Source organism: Mesoplodon mirus (genome assembly GCF_964341445.2).
Source record: "Mesoplodon mirus genome assembly, chromosome: 8".
Lineage (NCBI taxonomy): Eukaryota > Metazoa > Chordata > Mammalia > Artiodactyla > Ziphiidae > Mesoplodon > Mesoplodon mirus.
The window spans coordinates 9,154,997-9,180,182 of NC_138984.1; the positions used below are offsets into that span (position 1 = coordinate 9,154,997).

Here is a 25,186-nt window from a genome sequence, read left to right on the forward strand (position 1 = left end):
TAATGCACACTAATATTCTGAACTGAAACGAACTGCTTTCTAGCTCCAGTGCTGGACACCCCATGACAAACAACTAGCAAGACAGGAACACGACCCCACCAACTAGCAGAGAGGCTGCCTAAAATCTTACTAAGTTCACAGACATCCCAAAACACACCACCAGACATGGCTCTGCCCACCAGAAAGACAAGATCCAGCCTCACCCACTAGAACACAGGTACAAGTCTCCTCCACCAGGAAGCCTACACAGACCCCTGAACCAACCTTACCCACTGGGGACGGACACCCAAAACAATGGGAACTACGAACCTGCAGCCTGCGAAAAGGAGACCCCAAACACAGTAAGTTAAACAAAATGAGAAGACAGAGAAACACATAGCAGATGAAGGAGCAAAGTAAAAACCCACCAGACCAAACAAATGAAGAGGAAATAGGCAGTCTACCTGAAAAAGAATTCAGAGTAATGAATGATCCAAAATCTTGGAAATAAAGATGATCCAAAACCTTGGAAATAGAATGGAGGAAATACAAGATACACTTAACAAGGACCAAGAAGAAATAAAGAGCAAACAAACAATGATGAACAACAAAATAAATGAAATTTGAAATTCTCTAAAAGCAATCAATAGCAGAATAACTGAGGCAGAAGAACGGATAAGTGACCTGGAAGATAAAATAGTGGAAATAACTACTGCAGAGCAGAATAAAGAAAAAAGACTGAAAAGAATTGAGGACAGTCTCAGAGACCTCTGGGACAACATTAAACATGCCAACATTCGAATTATAGGGGTCTCAGAAGAAGAAGAGAAAAAGAAAGGGACTGAGAAAATATTTGAAGAGATTATAGTTGAAAACTTCCCTAATATGGGAAAGGAAAGAGTCAATCAAGTCCAGAAAGTGCAGAGAGTCCCATACAGCATAAATCCAAGGAGAAACGTGCCAAGACACATATTAATCAAACAATCAAAAGTTAAATACAAAGAAAAAATATTAAAAGCAGAAAGGGAAAAACAACAAATAACATACAAGGGAATCCCCATAAGGTTGACAGCTGATCTTTCAGCAGAAACTCTGTAAGCCAGAAGGGAGTGGCAGGACATATTTAAAGTGATTAAAGGGAAAAGCCTACAACCAAGATTACTCTACCCAGCAAGGGTCTCATTCAGATTCAAAAGAGAAATTAAAATCTTTACAGACAAGCAAAATCTAAGAGAATTCAGCACCATCAAACCAACTATACAACAAATGCTAAAGGAACTTCTCGAGCAGGAAACACAAGACAAGGAAAAGACCTACAAAAACAAACCCAAAACAATTAAGAAAATGGTAATAGGAACATACATATCGATAATTACCTTAAATGTAAATGGATTGAATGCTTCAGCCAAAAGACATAGACTGGCTGAATGGATACAAAAACAAGACCCGTATATATGCTGTCTACAAGAGACCCACTTCAGACCTAGGGACACCTACAGACTGAAAGTGAGGGGATGGAAAAAGATATTCCATGCAAATGGAAATCAAAAGAAAGCTGGAGTAGCAATTCTCATATCAGACAAAATAGACTTTAAGATAAAGACTATTACAAGAGACAAAGAAGGACACTATATAATGATCAAGGGATCAATCCAAGAAGAAGATACAACAATTGTAAATATTTACACACCCAACATAGGAGCACCACAATACATAAGGCAAATGCTAACAGCCATAAAAGGGGAAATCAACAGTAACACAATAATAGCAGGGGACTTTAACAGCCCACTTTCACCAATGGACAGATCATCCAAAGTGAAAATAAATAAGGAAACACAAGCTTTAAATGAAACATTAAACAAGATGGACTTAATTGATATTTATAGGAAATTTCATCCAAAAACAACAGAATACACTTTCTTCTCAAGTGCTCATGGGACATTCTCCAGGATAGATCATATCCTGGGACACAAGTCAAGCCTTGGTAAATTTTAGAAAATTGAAATTGTATCAAGTATCTTTTATGACCACAGTGCTATGAGACTAGATATCAATTACAGGAAAAAAATACTGTAAAAAATACAAACACATGGAGGCTAAACAATACACTACTAAATAACCAAGAGATCACTGAAGAAATCAAGGAGGAAATCAAAAAATACCTAGAAACAAATGACAATGAAAACACGATGACCCAAAACCTATGGGATGCAGCAAAAGCAGTTCTAAGAGGGAAGTTTATAGCAATACTATCCTACCTCAAGAAATAAGAAAAATCTCAAAGAAACAACCTAACCTTACACCTAAAGCAATTAGAGAAAGGAGAACCAAAAAACCCCAAAGTTAGCAGAAGGAAAGAAATCATAAAGATCAGATAAAAAATAAATGAAAAAGAAATGAAGGAAGCAATAGCAAAGATCAATAAAACTAAAAGCTGGTTCTTTGAGAAGATAAACAAAATTGATAAACCATTAGCCAAACTCATCTAGAAAAAAAGGGAGAAGACTCAAGTCAACAGAATTAGAAATGAAAAAGGAGAAGTAACAACTGACACTGCAGAAATACAAAGGATCATGAGAGATTACTACAAGCAACTATATGCCAATAAAATGGACAACCTTGAAAAAATGGACAAATTCTTAGAAAAGCACAACCTTCTGAGACTGAACCAGGAAGAAATAGAAAATATAAACAGACCAATCACAAGTACTGAAATTGAAATTGTGATTAAAAATCTTCCAACAAACAAAAGCCCAGGACCAGATGGCTTCACAGGCGAATTCTATCAAATATTTAGAGAAGAGCTAACACATATCCTTCTCAAACTCTTCCAAAATATAGCAGAGGGAGGAATACTCCAAAACTCATTGTACGAGGCCACCATAACCCTGATACCAAAACCAGACAAAGATGTCACAAGGATAGGAAACTAGAGGCCAATATTACTGATGAACATAGATGCAAAAATCCTCAACAAAATACTAGCAAACAGAATCCAACAGCACATTAAAAGGATCATACACCATGATCAAGTGGGATTTATCCCAGGGATGCAAGGATTCTTCAATACATGCAAATCAATCAACGTGATACACCATATTAACAAATTGAAGGATAAAAACCACATGACAATCTCAATAGATGGAGAAAAAGCTTTTGAAAAAATTCAACACCCATTTATGATAAAAAACCATCCAGAAAGTAGGCATAGAGGGAACTTACCTCAACATAATAAAGGCCATATATGACAAACCCACAACCAACATTGTTCTCAGTGGTGAGAAACTGAAACCATCTCCTCTACTATCAGGAACAAGACAAGGGTGTCCATTCTCACCACTACTATTCGACATAGTTTTGGAAGTTTTAGCCACAGCAATCAGAGAAGAAAAAGAAATAAAAGGAATCCAGATTGGAAAAGAAGAAGTAAAACTCTCACTGTTTGCAGATGACATGATACTATACATAGAGAATCCTAAAGATGCTACCAGAAAACTACTAGAGCTAACCAATGAATTTGGTAGAGTAGCAGGATACAAAATGAATGCACAGAAATCTCTGGCATTCCTATACACTAATGATGAAAAACCTGAAAGAGAAATTAAGGAAACACTCCCATTTACCACTGCAACAAAAAGAATAAAATACCTAGGAATAAACCTACCTAAGGAGACGAAAGACCCGTATGCAGAAAACTATAAGACAATGATGAAAGAAATTAAAGATGATACAAACATATGGAGAGGTATACCACGTTCTTGGATTGGAAGAATCAATATTGTGAAAAGGAAGATAGTACCCAAAGCAATCTACAGATTCAGTATAATCCCTATCAAACTACCCATGGCATTTTTCACAGAACTAGAACAAAAAATTTCACAATTTGTATGGAAACACAAAAGACCTCGAATAGGCAAAGCAATCTTGAGAAAGAAAAACGGAGCTGGAGGAATCAGGCTCCCTGATTTCAGACTATACTACAAAGCTACAGTGATCAAGACAGTATGGTACAGGCACAAAAACAGAAAGATAGATCAATGGAACAGGATAGAAAGCCCAGAGATAAACCCATGCACATATGGTCACCTTATTTTTTTTTTTTTTTTTTTTTTTTTTTTTTTTGCGGTACGCGGGCCTCTCACTGTTGTGGCCTCTCCCATTGCGGAGCACAGGCTCCGGACGCGCAGGCTCACCGGCCATGGCTCACGGGCCCAGCCACTCTGTGGCATGCGGGATCTTCCCGGACCGGGGCACGAACCCGTGTCCCCTGCATCGGCAGGTGGACTCTCAACCACTGCGCCACCAGGGAAGCCCCTGGTCACCTTATTTTTGATAAAGGAGGCAAGAATATACAATGGAGAGAAGACAGTCTCTTCAATAAGTGGTTCTGGGAAAACTGGACAGCTACATGTAAAAGAATGAAATTAGAACACTTCCTAATACCATACACAAAAATAGGCTGGGGCTTCCCTGGTGGTGCAGTGGTTGAGAGTCCACCTGCCGATGCAGGGGACACGGGTTCATGCCCCGGTTCGGGAAGATCACACATGCCACGGAGCGGCTGCACCCGTGAGCCATGGCTGCTGAGCCTGCGTGTCCGGAGCCTGTGCTCCGCAATGGGAGAGGCCACAACAGTGAGAGGCAAAAAAAAAAAAAAAAAAAAAGGCTGAAAATGGATTAAGGACCTAAATGTAAGGTCAGACGCTATAAAACTCTTAGAGGAAAACATAGGAAGAACATTCTTTGACATAAATCACAAGGTGATCCTTTCTGACCCACCTCCTAGAGAAATGGAAATAAAGACAAAAATAAACACATGCGACCTAATGAAACTTAAAAGGAAACTATAAATAAGAAGAAAGACAGCCCTCAGAATAGGAGAAAATATTTGCAAATGAAGCAAATGACAAAGGATTAATCTCCAAAGTATACAAAAAGTTCATGCAGCTCAGTATTAAAAAAAACAAGCAACCCAATCCAAAAATGGGCAGAAGACCTAAATAGACATTTCTCCAAAGAAGATATATGGATTGCCAACAAACACATGAAAGGATGCTCAACATCACTAATCATTAGAGAAATGCAAATCAAAACCACAATGAGGTATCACCTCACACTGGTGAGAATGGCCATAATAAAAAAATCTACAAACAATAAACGCTGGAGTGTGGAGAAAAGGGAACCCTCTTGCACTGTTGGTGGGAATGTAAATTGATACAGCCACTATGGAGGCTCCTAAAAAAATTAACAAAAGAACTACCATACGACCCAGCAATCCCACTACTGGGCATATACCCTGAGAAAACCATAATTCAGAAAGAGACATGTACCACAATGTTCACTGCAGCTCTATTTACAATAATCAGGACATGGAAACAACCTAAGTGTCCATCGACAGATGAATGGATAAAGAAGTTGTGGCACATATATACAGTGGAATATTAGCCATAAAAAGAAACAAACGAGTTATTTGTAGTGAGGTCGATGGAAGTAGAGACTGTCACACAGAGTGAAGTAAGTCAGAAAGAGAAAAACATATACCGTATGCTAACACATATATATGGAATCTAAAAACAAACAAACAAAATGGTTCTGAGGAACCTAGGGGCAGGCCAGGAATAAAGATGCAGATGCAGAGAATGGACTTGAGGACACAGGGAGGGGGACAGGTAAGATGGGACAAAGTGATAGAGTTGCATTGATATATATACACTACCAAATGTAAAATAGATAGGTAGTGGGAAGCAGCCACATAGTATAGGGAGATCAGCTCGGTGCTTTGTGACCACCTAGAGGGGTGGGATAGGGAGGATGGGAGAGAGACGCAAGAGGGATGGGATGTGAGGATATATGTATACATATAGCTGATTCACTTTGTTATACAGCAGAAACTAACACAACGTTGTAAAGCAATTATACTCCAATAAAGACGTAAAAAAAAGAAAAGAAAAGAAAAGAAAAACCAAAAAAAACAATGAACTGCTTTCTGGGAAAAAGAATATCTGCTTCAATAATCACATCTGAGATCCGACAGAGCCATGTTTTTGCCATCTTTTGAACCTCATTCTGCTTTCTCTACTTTTATTTTTCTACTTTTATCCCTAAGAATAAAATTAAAAGATCTTATCCTTCTAGGAAAAACTGACTGTCCTTTGAAAGTTGCAAAAAGTAATTGCCAGAACCAGTTTTAAATTCATCCCAATTGGCCAGTGACTGCTTGCATCACTAACGACATCTAAAGTCAGCTAATCAGTGGCAGCCTTACACTTACTAAAATCAGCCAGTCAGCAACAGACACACTTCAGAAAGCCTATGTGTATGGCTAACTGCTAACCAATTTATAAACACTCCTGTTTCTGAAAGTCTGCAGTCCCTGAACTACATGCTTCCCAAAACTGTAAATAAAAAGGCAACATTGTAAATGAACTATACTCCAATAAAAATTTATTAAAAAATAAGTAAAATCAGCAGTTTCCTTTATTAAAAAAACTGTGTACAGTGCTTCCTCCCACCATGCGTCTTGCTTAGCAAGCAATAAATCCAGCTTTAGCTTCAAATATTGCACGGTGGCCACTCTTCCTTCACAAATGGTGTTCCCACCAAGATCATCTTGAGGACTCTTGCTTAGGGGTGTCTTGTGGGACCCTTGGACCAACAGGTGTTGGTCCAAAACCCCAGCTTCTTGTGCACAACTCAGATTGTCTTCCTGATCCACTGCCAAGTGAATCCATCTCAAGAACAACTTGAGCCCTGACTTGTTTTACTGAAGTTTTATTTCTGAATTTATTTTATTATTTAAAGATGTGTATGCAATTAGATACAAAGTAAGTAGACATTTTGGTTTGGCAGGACAGCAGTTAGCAAATGTTCTGTTAATGTGCTTATTCTTCCACTACTTCATTTATTCTCACTTTTCTTTTGTCTATTTTTTAAAAGTCTTGTCTCATGTGTGTTTGTCTGTTCCTGATTTTCCTGTGCTTCTTGATTATTAGAAGATAGTGATCCAAAGCAAATAGATAGGGGCATAGACTTGATAAATCCCCAATCCAAGCTAGCCCCAAAGACTAATTAATGGATGGGGGTCCATTAGAAAGTAGATAATTTGTGCAAATATATTTTGTCACATTTTGTCTTCGGTCCCTCACCAAAACTTTCATGAGGATACTTGACATCATATTAATTTTTGAAAGAAAATCCTTTTGTTTAGTACATAACTGTTATCATATAATTGATCATATGTCTTCTTTTTAGTTTCTGCTTGATTGATGAGCACAATACTCTATTTTCAGGACACCATTCATACTTATGACTCTATGTCTTGGGCTTGTCTTTGCCAAAGTCACAATCTCCCACTGGCAGAACTTTCACTTCCTCTCTGTACTCTCAGTGTGATTCTAACTTGCACTTAATAAATGGTAAATTTTCACAAAAGATGTCTTTAGATTTCAGTGGGGAACTTTTGGCATGTTAAAAGTAAATGACTCATTTGATAATATTTCTCTAAAAGGACTGAAAAAAATGACCAAGAGTAGTTCCATGTGCCAACCAATAACTGCTATATTCAGACCATTATGTAACAAACTGTCCTTTCTTTTCTAAGAAACTCCTAAAAATTTAATAGGTAAGGCTCTATTCTGCAAATGAAACTACATATTAAGTGTACTAAGAAGGGCTAACCTTAGAATTCCTGGAAAATTCTCCTACACATGATCACTTTATAGTTAATCTGAGCATCAGTATGCCTATACTATGCATATTCAAGATATGCAGGAAATAAACAAAATAGGTATACCTCACTTCCCTGTAGTGCCTAAGCCAATTACTACAGTCTTTTCTAAAGTCAAATTCTTTTCTTTAACACACTTATGCTCAGCTTTCTTTGGTGTTTTAATTTGTTTGATAGCCTATATTATTTGCTTCGGAAAATCAACGGCTCATCTGGATAGTTATTTTCTGGCGATTGACTCAAGCTTCATTGTCATAGGTAGAATTCTAAAATGACCTCCCAAGATTTGTTCCTAAACCCCAGGGACCGTGACTATCGTAAGACATTACCCCCATTTTTAGGTTACGTTGTATGGCAGAGTTGATGTTTAAGAAAAGGAGATTGTCAACACAAGCAATAACAAATGTTGGTGAGAATGTGGAGCAAAGGAAACCCTTGAGCACTGTTGGTGGGATGTAAATTGGTGCAACCACTGTGGAAAACAGCATGGAGTTTCCTCAAAACACTAAAAATAGAACTACCATATGTTCCAGCAATTCCACTCCTGGATATATAATCCAAAGGGAACAAAATCTGCACCCTAATGTTCATTGCAGCATTATTTAAACAAGAGCCAAAGACATGGGAACAACCTAAGTGTTCATCAATAGATAAATAGATAAAGGAAATGTCATATATATGTGTGTGTGTGTGTGTATTATAGAGTAATATTCTTACTCAAGGAAGGAGAATCCTAGGACTTAGTTTCTAATGTCCACTTCCAGAAGAGATAGTTTAGATACTTCCTTACTAAATCCTGACTTAATATTGTTTGGTGATAAGTTTTATCTCTAAAATAAAAATAAAATTAAATGAGACAAAAGAAAATAAAGTAAAATGAAATACCAGGCTGGTTATGCAATGACTGTTCCAGACTCCCTTGTAGAGTTCATTCCCTTACAGAAAGCAAAATTGTCTCAAGTGACTGAACATAGAGCCTTCTCTAGGACATGTCAAATTGTTAAACTGAAAGCCATTATGCATTTGAAGTAGATCATAACTTCTGAATGCTGTGGAAACAAACAGATTTTCAATCTCTTCAGGTACCCATATAAAAACAGGTATCAAGTGGATTATTTAATGTCTTTTTACTACCCAAAGATCCCCAGAACATGCAGATAATTCCATGAAGTAGAACTGCTTCCACTCAAGATCATCAGAATAAGGTCTTCCTGGATGCTTAGATTGTCACACTGATTGTCACATTCTCCTTCATATTTTTATCCTTTATCCTTACAACTTTAGTTCTTCTATTTACTGGTTTCATGTTTGAAGCCTCTGACTTCCCCATAATGTTACTACTAATAATAACATTCCAAGACTGACTTCACTTAGGACGATCACCACCCTAACTTTATAATTCAGTTCTTCTAAAATATTTCTAGTAGAGCCAATTTGAAGAATTTTTGAACATGTCATTGTCCCAAGCCAACTCCTGGAAAAAAATAATGGTTTTACTTGTAATTATGCTTCTAAAATAAATTTTAATTGAGGATAAATTGCATTAAGAAATATCAGGCTGACAGCTATTGATGGGCATTCAGGGCAAGGATGCTACAAACTATTTATATAAAGGCCATGACTCCACCTAATCATCAAAATCAGCTTAAACCCAACTGTACTTCACCTTTGAGCATTGTCCATGGAATAGGAAACAACTAAAACCCCCAAAGAACCTCAAACATTTGAAGTCATGAGTTATTCCTATAATAAGATCAAAAGTTCAAACATTTGGGCAAAGAAACAGTTTATGATGATTTAAAGTACATTACACCAACTTAACCAATAAATCAACTCTCTGTGGATAATACACAAATGAAAGATTCTGTTTCTGTGCTGGAAGAGGTGAATATAAATATTCTTGGGAGATAATAAATAGCTAGAGATAATGTACTAACAGTTCCCCTAAAGTTCATCAAATTTTTGTGCAGCTTCTGTGGTCTTTCTCCTGTGTGTAATTCTATCTACTACAACTGAATATATGGACACCTACAATCAAACAACATGATCTCCCAGTTGTGGAGTTGCTCAAGGTTTCTTGTCCCTTGCAACGTACAAGAGCCAAAGAGCCAAGGTACATGTGAAGAATGATATTTGAGAATTAACTGGAACTTTCACTGTGGAGTATTCCCAGAGTAAAATCCATCAGGAAACACCATCCTCCCGACACCCTGCAGCCCAGACAGCCCTTATCTCTCTCACCTGCTCCACTTTTTGGTAGTGAGCTCAAGGATTCCTGGGGTTCTTCTTCATCACACATTTCTGAACAGGTACTGCTTCCTTCTGATAAATAGAATGAAATCTCTTGGAATCCCAGTGTATGACCAATGGAAACCATAGTAGGAAAACCCTCCCAGAGACAACCAGGAAGACCAGAGCGGCTCAAGTATCTCCAAGATGGGAATGTCCTTGCCCTTAGACCCTCCTGCCTTTGAGCTCACCTGACCTAGAGGTTAACATGGCTCCTGTCACTATCATCAGAGGCTGAAAACAGTCTACCCATCTCACTCCCTTCTTATACATTTTCTCTGTCTTTTTCATCCTTTCCAGTTGGGTCTACATATTTCTTCTGTATGGGTATGTGAAGGGGAACAGGGTAGGAAGGGAGAAGAAAGATGGAGATTTTCCTCTCTGCAGACTGAAAAACAAAGATTCAATTTGGGAGTTGAAATCACAATTACCTTCTCCATCACATAGTGGCTGACTAGGCAGCTCCTCTGGTTCTTCTTCGTTGGTCATTTGGGAAGCTTCAGGATCACAGGACACTACAGAGAAACAAGAAAATGAGCTGAGCCAGGATGCTCAGACCACAAGTGAGCTGCCCTTTGGGAAAAGGGACATCTGCTCCAAGGACCGCACCTGAGATCCAACTAAGCCCTGTTCTGCCTCTGTTTCCACCTCATTAATCTCATTCTCCTACCCTCTGCTTCTCAGTTTCCTATCTATAGATGTGACTCTAAACATTTCTGCTTCTGCACTAGGAGAATAATTGTGCACCTTTGATTTTGTGGGCTCTGATCCCCCTGACGTCTTCTATATTTATTTCCTCAGTGATGATCTTGGTCTCTTCCTCTCCCTACTGACATTCTTTATTTGAGAAGTGGAAGACTCTCTGGTTCAGGCTCTGTTCTACTGCCCTTGGGATCCTGTAGCTCTCCCTTTGGACACTGACTTGCTACAAGCCTCACACAGCCACCACCCGCAATGAGATACTCGGGACACAGGTATCTCTGCCCTTCCTCCTACTTTGATCTCAGGGAAAACAAGTATCCTTTTTCTGTGCTTCCATATTCTTATCTCTAAGGAAGAATAATAACTGTTTCCCTGGCCAAGTCCTAAAGTTTTGTGAGGAAATCTTACTTGCCAAAGTACTTTGAAAAGAATAAAGCACTATATACTCCAATAACCTGATGACGAATACGTGGCAAAAAATGTCATTTGGGCCTTAGAGTCATTGATCTTCATTTCTGACAAGTAGATCTCAAGGACCATGTTTCTTTGGAAGCCTATCCAAGGTTATGACAATATGATATTATTATTATTATTAAACACTAGATAAATACTTAGCTTTTACTCCTTATAGAAAATAAAAGGTGGTCAGGGGTTAAAATCACAATACTGAGTCTTTAGTGTGTGTGAATAAGCATAAAGATTGTGGAGGAAAAAAACACTCTGGCCTTCTTTAGGACTGCTCTTCTACAACGTGAAGAGGGAACGCATCTATTCTAACAAGGGTCATGCTGTTCAGCTCTGAATTCAGACATCTGAAACCCTGCAGCTCAGGGCTGGCAATCCCCCCTTCCTTACCTGGCCCACATCTTGGTGGGGAGCTCGAGGCTTCGTGGGGCTCTTCTTCGTCACAGACCTCCCAACAGGCATTGCTGTCCTCTGCAGAAAGGAATGAAATCCCTCAGAGGTCTCAGTACACAAGCAGGGAGAAATCATGGCAAGAAAACTCCTACTGAAGACATGGGAAGCTCTATTATCTCATGGGTGGGACTGTCTCTATCCCAGACCATCTTGGTCTCCCTTGGGGTTCCCCTGGCCTGCAGGTTAACTCCTTCCCATCACTACCACTGGAGGCTGAGAACCATCCACCATCTCCCACACTCCCCGTACACCTAATTCTCTTTCTACTTCTTCCTCTGCCCCATTGCCTCTGTGTAGTTTTCTGTCTCTATCCTTGTTTCCTTCTGCATCTCTAGATGTTTCTCTTTGTTTTGGTGCATTTCTGTCTCCTCTGTTCCTGTCTCTTTTTCTCTTGCAGCCTTCACACTGCTCTTTATCACCTTTCCCCATCCCATTTTTCCCTCTCGCTCCCTTTCTCATGGTGCGCGTTAGGAGAGGCATCCCTAAAATAGTATAATATAACCTGATCAGGGAATGGGATAAGAAATGGAGTGGACCAAGGCAACACCACCAACCACAGGGGAAAATTTTTCCAAATCCCTCATATAAAAGAAAGATCAGAACATTGCAATCACTGAAAATATTTATACTATCATTTGAGATGAGGAAGAAGAAATTGGCAAGGGTCGCATGATGAATGGAAGGCACAGAAAGACAGAGAGGATAACTGATCTAATCTTTGGACAACAAAGGTCACCAGGTTTAAGTGGGAAAGTAATATGATCTGATTTCTATCTTGCAAATAAAAATTGTGCTAAAGTGGAGAAAATGGGCAAGATGGGAGCAAGAGAAAATGGGGCATTCAAGTTCCATTTACTGAGAGAGCAAACCCTGTAAGAAAAGGACATTCCAGTTTCATGGATGAAGATGTTGGTTTCAATTTTGGAAGTGTCAGTTCCTGAAAGACATCCAAATGGAGAAGGCCCTGGGATAAACGTCTTCAGGTACATACATGAATGGATGACCTTGGAAGATGGGTCTGCCTAGCAGGCATGTGCTTGAGACACATTCTGTTACCTGAGAGTAGCTGAGGCTGCCAGGGAGAGAATTATTACTCTATGTTATGGACACCACTCTCTCCATGGGGCAAACCTAACTTGGAAACTCACTACTGGGATGGAAGATGCTCCTGTCTGATGTGCATACTTCAGTGTTCCAGGATCCCAACTTGTCTCCTCTTTTCCCTGTACAGCAGTTTTCACTCTTTATTGATTTGATAAAACTCTTTCTCGACATAGTTTCTCTGCACTTCCTTGTACATTTTTTTTTTGGTATTTATTTGCCTCTCTATATAGTTTCTCTAATTTTTATCTTTGAATTTCATTTCTTATTGAGGTAATTCCCTTTCTACCTTGTCTTCCATTTTCTCCTTTTCTCTTTTTCTCTGGGTCTTCTCTTTCTAGAGGCCTGTAAAATTTCCTTAGTTTATATATTTTCCTCCTGCTCACAGATCCCTTCTCCCAAACTGACAAAAGTCCTTCCATTTTCACATGGACCACAGTGCCGGAGAGCCTTCCCTTATCAGCTCTATTCTAAGTCTCCCACATGACCTTTCTAAATTGCAAGCTTATCAGTCATTCACAAAACTTACTTCCATGTTCCTTGTACATCCGGAAGTAAGCTGAAAATGATCTCCTTGCCTCAACTGCCATAACCTGCTGACATCTGGATTTTATATGCATTTAATAAAGTCACCCAGGTACTTCTGCTTTGGGACCCCAGGCTACCTTTGGCACATCCTGTTCCCCTACGTTCTCTACGCAGGGGTGCTCTCCCCACTTAGCTCAGCTCACCTTTCTCCTTAGTCTCTCTCACAGTTTTGGAAAAAACAAAACAGAAAAACGACCACAATTCCATGTGTATGTATGTGAATATGAAGAAGAGAATGGCAAGATGAGAGAAGGGGGGATGTTTTTTCCTATTTATTGAGTTTAAATCATAATTACCTTCTCCCTCTACTGGTAGTAGACTGATCACCTCCTGGGGTTCTCCTTCGTGAGTCATTTGGGGAGCTTTGGGACAACAGGTCACTGCAGAGAAAAAAGGACATGATGGACCATGGAGGGCGATCAGAAACAGACCTCGATTGGCTCATGCCAAACATGACGGGAAAGCCATATGTCTGCTCCAAGCACTGCTTCTGAGAGCCACGCCATCTCCTTCTGCTTCTTTGCCATCTGCACCTCTTCCCTCTCCTTCTCGGTGTCCTACCCACAGTTCCACCTCCACACAGCTCTGTTTCCTAGCTGTGCATCTCTTGGATTGTCTGTGTTTCTCTCCTCATCTCTTGTCTTCAGGTCTTGGGGTTTTTTTGTTTGTTTTTCAGTGATAGTGTACCTCTTTTCTCCTGTTATCCTTTCTAGCTTTCTTATTCTAGATCTCTTCAAGCCCAAGTGGTTGGGTCCATTTCTATACTCCCTGTCTCTCAGTGGTTTCCATTCCCTCCCCACCAACATTAATTTTTCCTTAACTAAATCTTCTCTTGGACCCCGGTTCACTCCCCTGGGAACCTGCAGAACTCCTTGGGTTTCCTCTTCCTTTTCTGACCACATGACCCCACGCTGACTGTCAGCTGGCTTCACACAACTGTCACCCTCAGTGACACACCCAGGATGCTGGTGCCCACTCTTCCTTTTCTACCTTGCCCTTGCAAAAATAAGCTCCATGCCCTTCTGTTTCATTTCCCCAACCATAAAATAGAAGTTACAACAGTTTGCATATCTGTGTCTTAGGGTTTCGTGAAGGTAAGAGGGGGCTTGCATAATCCAATAATCTGATGGAGACTGTACACATTGTCTCCCAACCCTGTTCTCTTTCTCATTCTCACCCTTTCCACACATCTCTGCTTCTTCTATTTCTATCTCGGTATCTTGCTATTGGAATCTCTTGGTACTTCTCTTTGTCCTGATTTGTTTCTTTTCCCACGTCTGTTCCCACCTGCCTTTTCTCCCTCTTCCTTTCCTGATGCTGAGCTTTATGTCTTCTCCCCGTCTCTCATGCTTTTTCTAGAACTAGGAATTAGAAAAGGTATCTCTGAGGTGGTCTATAACTTCCACGTGATTTCACCAGATTCGTGAGCAGACTGGAGAGTGGAGTGGACCAAGAAAATTGGTCCAAGCACAGGGCTAAGTGTGTGCAAAGGCTCAGATGAGAAAAAGTAATCAAAATTTAAATTACTGCAAAGTTTTAAACAAACTTTAGAAGTCATTGCAGGAGAGGCAAACATGAGGCTGGAGCCATGGGAAGGAAAATAAGGAAGGATTTAATCCTTTTGACAACAAAAAGCTATTGATTTAAGGTAGGAAAGTGAGATAAGCCAACCTGCATTTTCAAAGGGTCATCTAGTTGAGTTGGAGAGAATGGATATGGTGGGAGGATGACTGGGGGAAGGTATGAGACCAGATAGAGTCTGCTGCTCTGGCTATAGTTCCAGAGAGAAGAGACATCTGACTAGGGCTTCTGTGTCGGGTGTGGCAACAAAAGGACAAGTAAGAGACAAGTTAAAGGTATAGTTAACGAAACTGGATGATTGATGGGGTGTGTGAGTTGGGGGAGGGGAAAGAGTCATTGGTGACCCCTAGGTGTCTACCTGAAGAATGGAACAATAGCGTTCCATACTGAGATAGGGAACACAAGGAAAGGAGGCAGATCTGGCATCAAGAAAGGTGGTACATGCAACTATGGACGTGACTTGTACTGAAGTTCCCGAAAACCATCCAAATGGAGATGTCTCTCAGATCCCTGTACAAATATAGTCAGGCACTTAGATGAATGAGCTTACAAGGCAAGTTGGGGCCAGAGTTAGGAATTTGCGGATCATTAAGTTATAGGTGGAGTATACAAGAATGGCTGAGTGGAGGCCCATTGCCTCTGAGTGTATTACAGGTGCCACTTTGAAAATTGGAGGAACCATAATCTGAAAACTCATGGCTAACATGTTCAACTCCTAGTGTTAGAAGTTGCTTCCATGCAGCAACTCTTCTTTCAGTCCCTACAATGTCCCAAACCATCTTCTCGATCCTTGTACATGGTGTTCCCTCTCTACAGATGTTTTACTCTTCTCCTTTATCTTTTTCTCTATGTATGACTGTTATACTTTCCTCTAGCCTTTCTATTTCTTAGCACTTTCCCTCTCTGGGTCTTTCTCTAATGTCACATTCTCTACCTTTTAAACTCTGTACCTTGTTTGATTATTGAGTTGAGCTCCTTTCTTCTGTGGTGCTCTTTTCCCTGCTTCTATCTGTTCTCTTTAGTTCTTAACTTCCTGTTTGTAATGTTTCAACTTAAAATTTAAATCTAAAAATTAAAATTTCAGCCTTTCTGTATATTTTGTCCATCTCACATATTCCTTCTCCAAATCATCAAAGTTCTCATCTTTTGCCACTGACAAACGAGTAGGGATCCTTCCTTCCCCTTGGCAGGCTCGTTTCAAATGTCTTTCACATGAGTTTTCTATTTTGCGATTATACCCACTATGCCCATGTTCCTGGCACAACCTCGAGGAAAGCAGGTTGAAAATTATCTCCCCTCCCTGATACCACATTCTAACCTGGTTCTATTTCGATTCCATGTCTATTTATTTTTTAAATTTTTTATTAGAGTATAGTTGATTTACAATGTTGTATTAGTTTTTGCTGTACAGCACAGTGAATCAGTTATACATATACATATATCCACTCTTGTTTAGATTCTTTTCCCATATAGGTCATTACAGAGTATTAAGTAGAGTTCCCTGTGCTACACAGTAGGTCATTGTTAGTTCTCTATTTTATTATATTTTTAATTTTTTAAATTAATTTTTTAATGTCTTTATTGGAGTATAGTTACTTGACAATGGTGTGTTATTTTCTGCTGTATAACAAAGTGAATCAGCTATACATATACATATATCCCCATATCTCCTCCCTCTTGTGTCTTCCTCCCACCCTCCCTATCTCACCCCTTTAAATTAATTTTTATTGGAGTATAGTTGAGGTATAATGTTGTGTTACTTTCTGCTGTACAGCAAAGTGAATCAGTTATACATATACATATATCCACTCTTTTTTAGACCCTTTTCCCATATAGGTCATTACAGAGTGCTGAGTAGAGTTCTCTGTGCTACACAGTAGGTTCTTATTAGTTATTTATTTAATATATAGTAGTGAGTATATGTCAATCCCAATCTCCTAAGTCAGCAGTTCCCAACATTTTTGGCACCAGGGATCAGTTTCGTGGAAGACAATTTTTCCATGGATGGGGGGTGGGGGGTGGGAGATGGTTTAGGCGGTAATGCAAGTGATGAGGAGTGGCAGATGAAGCTTCACTGGCTCGCCCACTGCTCAACTCCTGCTGTGCGACCCAGTTCCTAACAGGGCATGGACTGGTACTGGTCTGCAGCCCAGGGGTTGGGGACTCCTGTCCCAAATTATCCTTACCCCCATTTTCCCCCTTGGTAACCATAAGTTTGTTTTCTACATCTGTGACTCTGTTTTATAAATAAGTTCATTTGTACCATTTTTTTGGATTCCACATATAAATGATATCATATATTTGTCTTTCTCTGTCTGACTTACTTCACTCAGTATGACAATCTCTAGGTCCATCTATGTTGCTTCAAATGGCATTTCGTTCTTTTTTATGGTTGAGTAATATTCCATTGTATATATGTACTACCTCCTTTATCCACTCATCTATCAATGGACATTTAGGTTGCTTCCATGTCCTGGCTATTGTAAACAGTGCTGCAATGAACACTGTAGTTCAAGTATCTCTTTGAATGATGGTTTTCTCAGGGTATATGCCCAGTAGTGGGATTGCTGGGTCCTATGGTAGGTCTATTGTTAGATTTTTAAGGAACTCCATACTGTTCTCCATAGTGGCTGTACAAATTTACATTCCCACCAACAGTGTAGGAGGGTTCCCTTTTCTCCACACCCTCTCCAGTATTTATTGTTTGTAGGTTTTTTGATGATGGCCATTCTAACCGGTGTGGGGTGATACCTAATTGTAGTTTTGATTTGCATTTCTCTAATAATTAGTGATGTTGAACATCTCTTCATGTGCTTTTTGGTCATCTGTATGTCTTCTTTAGATCTCAGAGAAATGTCTGTTTAGATCTTCTGCCCATTTTTTGATTGGGTTGTTTGTTTTTTTGATATTGAGCTGCATGAGCTGTTTGTATATTTTGGAGATTAATCCCTTGTCAGTTACTTGGTTGCAAATATTTTCTCCCATTCTGAGGATTGACTTTTTGTTTTACGGTTTCCTTTGCTGTGCAAAAGCTTTTAAGTTTCATTAGGTCCCATTTGTTTATTTTTGTTTTTATTTTCATTACTCTAGGAGCTGTATCAAAAAAGCTCTTGCTGTGATTTATGTCAAAGAGTGTTCTGCCTAAGTTTTACTCTAAGAGTTTAAGAGTATCTGGCCTTACATTTAGGTCTTTAATCCACCCTTATTTTTTCTTTTAACTCACTTCCTGTTTGTCTCTCCTATACATAGTATTTCATTAATCCTATGCAATCCTGGGATGTAAGTTTAAAATGATCACTCTCCTCCAAACCCCAATCTGGTTGTATTTAGATTCCATAAACTTTTAAATAAAATTGGACCTATGTGGCAACTCCACGTGGTGGCCCCGATCTACATTTTTATTATTCTGTGCCCTTAAATTCTCTACCCAGAAGCCCCTCCATTAAGGCCCTTAGCCCCCCTTTCCCCCTTGCCTCCCATATACCTGAAGAAAGCAAACAGAGCCTAAGGAAAAGTGTGTGTTTGTGTTTGGGGGAATGAAGGGAAATGTCCCTTGCATACAGACATGCAAACAAATTAATGAGATACTTGGTCACTTAAATCAATATTAGCTCCCCCGTTACCTGCTTGCAGTTTGGGAATCTCTTCAGAATTGCCTTCATTTGACCTTTGAAGAGTTTTGGGCTCACAGGAAACTAAAGAAAAACAGAAAAGACCAACCAGCCATGGTGATGAGGTACAGACCTCAGGGTGCTCATGCTGAATTCTGGTGTTCATTGGTCAGGTGAACTTCTCCTTGGGAAAAAGATACTGTTGCTTCACACACCTCACTTTAGACACACCAGAGCCTTGCTCCGCCTTTTTTCCTTCCCGTCATCCCTCAGTCGCCTTTCTCCTCATTTTTCTATCCCCACACATGGCTGTTTTTGTGCCATGAAGGATCACAGACCTCCTTTACTCTCTGGGCTTCCCTCCCAGGCTTCTTCTTCTTCTTTGCCCTTCAATGTTCTTTGACAGTTTTCCTACTCATGAGTCAGTTTTCTTTTTTTTTTTTTTAAATTGGGGTAAAGTTACTTTACACAGTTGTGTTAGTTTCTGCTGTACAACAAAGTGAATCAGCTATATGTATAGTGATACACATGTATCTGTATATTGATATATATCCCCTCCCTCTTGGACCTCCCTCCCTCCCACCCCATCCCACCCATTTAGGTCATCACAGAGCACCAAGCTGAGCTCCCTGTGCAATACGGCAGCTTCATACTAGCTATCTATTTTACACATGGTAGTGTATATATGTCAATCTTAATCTCCCAATTCATCCCACCTCTCCTCTCCCCTGTGTACACATGTCCATTCTCTACGTCTGCATCTCTATTCCTGTCCTGCAAATAGGTCCATCTGTATCATTTTTCTAGATTCCACATATATGCGTTACTATACGATATTTGTTTTTCTCTTTCTGACTTACTTCACTCTGTATGACAAACTCTATGTCCATCCGCACCTCTACAAATGACCCAATTTCGTTCCTTTTTATGGCTGAGTAATATTCCATCATATATATGTACCTAAGTCTTGGCTGCCCTGACCCTCTGCAGCCCCACACGATAGTCACCATAGTAAGTCATCAAGGATGCTGGTACCCTCAATTGTTTAACTGCTTTGACTGCTAAAAGACCCTTACACACTTCAGTGCTTCTATTTCTTTACCTGCAAAACAGGAGTAAGTAACATTCTGTCTGTTACATCCATAACTTTGTGGAGAGAAGAATGATATCTTGTTTGCCAAAATTCTTTGAAAAATCAGTCACATAATAAATAATAGTTGACAAAAATTGTACTTTAGATTTGGGAGCAATTGATCTGAAGGACCATGTTTCTTTGGGAGGTTTTCCAAAGTTAGGCACAAAATAATAGCATTATAACCAAATAGAATAATACTTAGTTTTTATTCTTTAGAGAAGATAAAGGGCAGGTCAGTGTAAATTCAAGTCTTTACTATTAATAGCTATGAGAGACATCACTTTTCTCCAGCATATTGCTACTAGAATGCACTCAGAAATATTTATGTTATTTGTTATGTTACTTATGTTATTATGGACTCATGGGATTCCAAGACACACTAGATCTTTTGACTGTGGAGTGTGCTCAGGGTAAAAAGCATCAATAAACACCAGCTCTGAATTCAGCCACCTGACACCCTCGGCTGGCAATCCCTCCCCATCCTTACCCAGCTCACATCTTGGTAGGAAGTTCGAGGCTCCCTGGGGCTCTTCTCCATCATAGGCCACCCAAAAGGCATTGTTGTTCCCTGCAGTAATGAATGAAATCCCACAGACATCTCAATTTATGACCAAGGAGGAATCACAGCAAGAAAATAACTAGAAAACCAAGAAATCCTGAGAAACTGGAAGTCCCCACTCCCCAAAATAACCTGACCTGAAGGTTAACTTTGCTTCAGCAGCTTTCACCAGGGGCTGAGGAATTCATCCATTGTGGAAAAATCTCCCTTTCCTTTTTTTTTTTTTTTAACATCTTTATTGGAGCATAATTGCTTTACAATTTTGTGTTAGTTTCTGCTTTATAACAAAGTGAATCAGTTATACATATACATATGTCCCCATATCTCTTCCCTCTTGCATCTCCCTCCCTCCCACCCTCCCTATCCCGCCCCTCTAAGTGGTCACAAAGCACCGAGCTGATCTTGCTGTGCTGTGCAGCGGCTTCCCACTAGCTTTCTATTTTACGTTTGGTAGTGTATATATATCCATGCCACTCTCTCACTTTGTCCCAGCTTACCCTTCCTCCTCCCCGTATCGTCAAGTCCATTCCCTAGTAGGTCTGCATCTTTATTCACATCTTGCCCCTAGGTTCTTCTGACCAATTTTTTTTCTTTTTTTTTTAGATTCCATACATATGGGTTAGCATACAGTATTTGTTTTTCTCTTTCTGACTTGCTTCACTCTGTATGACAGTCTCTAGGTCCATCCACCTCACTACAAATAACTCACTTTCGTTCCTTTTTATGGATGAGTAATATTCCATTGTATATATGTGTCACATCTTCTTTATCCATTCATCTGTTGATGGACACTTAGGTTGCTTACATGTCCTGGCTATTGTAAATAGAGCTGCAATGAACATTTTGGTACATGACTCTTTTTGAATGATGGTTTTCTCAGGGTACGTGCCCAGTAGTGGGATTGCTGGGTCCTATGGTAGGTCTATTGTTAGTTTTTTAAGGAACCTCCATACTGTTCTCCATAGTGGCTGTATCAACTTACATTCCCACCAACAGTGCAAGAGGGTTCCCTTTTCTCCACACCCTCTCCAGCATTTACTGTTTGTAGATTTTTTGATGATGGCCATTCTGACTGGTGTGAGATGATATGTCACTGTAGTTTTGATTTGCATTTCTCTAACGATTAATGATGTTGACCATCCTTTCATGTGTTCATTGGCAATCTGTATATCTTCTTTGGAGAAATGTCTATTTAGGTCTTCTACCCATGTTTGGATTCGGTTGTTTGTTTTTTTATTATTGAGCTGCATGAGTTGCTTGTATGTTTTGGACATTAATCCTTTGTCAGTTGCTTCATTTGAAAATATTTTCTCCCTCTCTGAGGGTTGTCTTTTCATCTTGTTTATGGTTTCCTTTGCTGGGCAAAAGCTTTTAAGTTTCATTAGGTCCCATTTGTTTATTTTTGTTTTTATTTCCATTTCTCTAGGAGGTGGGTCAAAAAGGATCTTGCTGTGATTTATGTCATAGAGTGTTCTGCCTATGTTTTCCTCTAAGAGTTTGATGGTGTCTGGCCTTACATTTAGGTCTTTAATCCATTTTGAGTTTATTTTTGTGTATGGTGTTAGGGAGTGTTCTAATTTCATTCTTTTACATGTAGCTGTCCAGTTTTCCCAGAACCACTTATTGAAGAGGCTGTCTTTTCTCCACTGTGTATTCTTGGCTCCTTTATCAAAGATAAGGTGACCATATGTGCATGGGTTTATCTCTGGGCTTTCTATCCTGTTCCATTGATCTATCTTTCTGTTTTTGCGCCTGTACCATACTGTCTTGATCACTGTAGCTTTGTAGTATAGTCTGAAGTCAGGGAGCCTGATTCCTCCAGCTCCGCTTTTCTTTCTCAAGATTGCTTTGGCTATTCGGGGTCTTTTGTGTTTCCATACAAATTGTGAGTTTTTTTGTTCTAGTTCTGTGAAAAATGCCAGTGGTAGTTTGATAGGGATTGCATTGAATCTGTAGATTGCTTTGGGTAGTAGAGTCATTTTCACAATGTTGATTCTTCCAATCCAAGACCATGGTATATCTCTCCATCTATTTGTATCATCTTTAATTTCTTTCATCGTTGTCTTATAATTTTCTGCATATGGGTCTTTTGTCTCCTTAGGTAGGTTTATTCCTAGATATTTTATTCTTTTTGTTGCAATGGTAAATGGGAGTGTTTTCTTAATTTCACTTTCAGATTTTTCATCATTAATATGTAGGAATGCAAGAGCTTTCTTTTCATCAGTATTATATCCTGCTACTTTACCAAATTCATTGATTAGCTCTAGTAGTTTTCTGGTAGCATCTTTAGGATTCTCTACGTATAGTATCATGTCATCTGCAAACAGTGACAGCTTTACTTCTTTTCCGATTTGGATTCCTTTCATCTCTTTTTCTTCTCTGATTGCTGTGGCTAAAACTTCCAAAACTATGTTGAATAATAGTGGTGAGAGTGGGCAATCTTGTCTTGTTCCTGATCTTAGTGGTTGTTTCTGATCTTAGTGGTTTCCTTTTCTTATATGACATTCTCTTTCTACTTCTTCCCTTTCCATTTGATTCTTTACATTTTATCCATCTCTGCCTCTGTTTCTTTTTGCTGGTGTCTCCTGGACTGTCTCTTTCTCTGTTCCTGAAACTTTTGTCTTGTTTCTCTGATGTTGCTCCTTCTCTCCTATCCTTTGTCTTTCAACTCTTTCTTTCTAGCTTTCTCTAAAGAAAGGCCTCCCTGCAATAGTATGTTTTAAATAGGATTTACCAGAGCGAGGAGGTTAAGTGGAGGGTAGTAGAATGTGAAAAAAGTTCTGAATAAGGCAGAAAATGTATGGAAAAGCTCAGATATGAAAGATTTGTCAATTAAAAGTATTGGGGGAGTAAACGAGACAGAGAAAAACAAATATATGATATTGCTTATACATATGTGGAATTTTTTAAAATGATACAAATGAACTTACTTAAAAAACAGAAACAAACTCACAGACATAGAAAACAAACATATGGTTACCAAAGGAGAGGTGGGGGAGGGATAAATTAGGAGTTTAGGATTAACTTATACACACTACTATATATAAAAAAAAGATAACCAATAAGGACCTACTGTATAGCACAGGGAACTATATGTAATATCTTGTAATAATGTATAATGGAAGAGAATGTAAAAAAAGAATATATATACATATATACGAACATATATGTATAACTGAATTACTTTGCCATACACTTGAAACTAAGACAACATTGTAAATCAACTATATTTCGGTAATATTTAAAAAAATAAGATAAAATACAAATTTTAAAAATAAAATTATTGGGGGGAAAGTTTATACTATATTGAATTAATAGTGCAGGAGGCAGGTGATGAGGCTGGGAAAATCGATACGGGGCTTATCATGGGTAATCTTGGATGCCACTCAGAGAAACATTTATTTAATCCTTAGTGTATTAAGAAAGTATGTTGGAACATAACACAATCTAATTTTCATTTTCAAATGTCCCATGTAGTTGAAGTGCAAATAACACATTTGTTGGAAGCAAGATTAGAGGAAAGTCATGAACAGAAGACTGTTGCTTTGAGAACCATGGCAGAGGTCTGAAGACTTGGAGGTGTGAAAGATGGACAGCTTGGAGATATTCTGGAAGAGAAATGACTATACTGGATGAGTAACAGGCATTTATTTGAGGGCAAGAGTAGTCATGGTGACGCCTAGACTTCCAACTTGAAAACCTATGAGATAATAAGGATCCATCACTGAAACATGAATGCTGAAGAGGAGTTTAGATCTAGCTTGAGTGATGAAGATGCTACTTTTAGTTCTGAAATGACAAGTTAAAAGTTCTTGAAAGAATTCACGTGTAGATATCTAGCAGACCATGGTCTTTGAGTCCATGGATAAATGTACACTGAAGACAATCTAGGGTGGTGATTTGGTCATAGGAATCACTGGAATATTCAGGGAGAGGACTATTGCAATGTGAGTATTTTACAAGTGCCACTTCGATGGTTAAGGACAGTTTAATCTGAACACTCACAGCTAATGTTGCCAACACTTGTGCCCAAAGTTGCTTACATACAGTGCTCTTACCTCAAGCCTACAATGTCCCGATCTGCTCCTCTCTCTTTTATTGTCTTTTCACTCTCAACTTGTTTTCCATCCATTCTCCTTCAACTCTTTCTCTACATAGTTGCCTTTGTACGTCTCCCTGACTTTTCCCAATTCTTAGTATTTATTTTCCTCTCAGTCTTGCCCTTTCCATACTTTTCGCTCTCAACTTTTATCTCTGTTTCTTGGTTAATTTTTCACTTTATCTCTTCTCTGCTGTGTCTTACACTTGCTCCCATTCCATCTGTTTCTCCCACTTTATTTTGACCTCTGTCTCCCAGCACTATTCAACTTTTGTCTCTCTGTGTGATTTCATCCTCCAGGCTCTCCCCTCTCATCATCTCCAAAACTCTCCTCTTGGACTCTAACTACAGTACCAGGGACCTCCAACTGGCCAGTTCTTCCACGTGAACCTGACATGCCATGATGTTTCCAAGTTCCTCTTAGTTGTTCTGTGAAATTAATTGAAAATTATCCCCTATCTCAACCTGGAAGAGTGGGATTTTAGAAAACTGGATCCATTCATGTTATTTGTCACATATTACACCCTATCTACCTTTTCAATTTTCTCTTTTTATATTCCCCATCAATGGATGCTCCATCTACTCAGGAGCTCAGATTCCTTTTCTCACTGTCTCTGTTGCATATGTGAGCAGGTAAGAGCAGGTAGGAGAAGCGGGGGCTAGCAGAGGCCTAGGATAGGAGACCGAAGGTAGGCTTTGCTTCCATGAAGACAAGAAAACAAAGGTTTAATATGGAATTGATAAATTAAATGATCGTTACCTTGTCTGTCATATGGCAGTAAGCTGGGTACACCTTCTAACCTTATTACATTGCTCATTTGGAGAGGTGACTGTTCCAAGGACACTAAAGAGAGCAACAAGAAAAAGACAGAACTCAGACAGTATCCAGAGAAGAGAC

General features: G+C 39.2%; 1 protein-coding gene across 7 annotated transcripts in view; it reads right to left on the reverse strand.

Moving 5' to 3' along the window:
- The window catches only part of SP140 (SP140 nuclear body protein), a 78,482-nt gene that overhangs the window by 29,003 nt on the left and 24,293 nt on the right, over positions 1-25,186 (reverse strand). For 4 of the 7 annotated variants that reach the window (XM_082631037.1, XM_082631034.1, XM_082631031.1 and 1 more), the window contains 7 exons: positions 25,049-25,132; positions 20,118-20,198; positions 18,508-18,579; positions 13,600-13,683; positions 11,552-11,632; positions 10,426-10,509; positions 9,947-10,027 (listed from right to left, as the gene is read on the reverse strand). In XM_082631037.1, coding sequence (XP_082487163.1) covers positions 9,947-10,027; positions 10,426-10,509; positions 11,552-11,632; positions 13,600-13,683; positions 18,508-18,579; positions 20,118-20,198; positions 25,049-25,132 — 567 coding nt within the window. The remainder of the gene's footprint in view (positions 1-9,946; positions 10,028-10,425; positions 10,510-11,551; positions 11,633-13,599; positions 13,684-18,507; positions 18,580-20,117; positions 20,199-25,048; positions 25,133-25,186) is intronic. The other 3 variants (XM_082631032.1, XM_082631036.1, XM_082631035.1) reach the window with 3 other exon arrangements.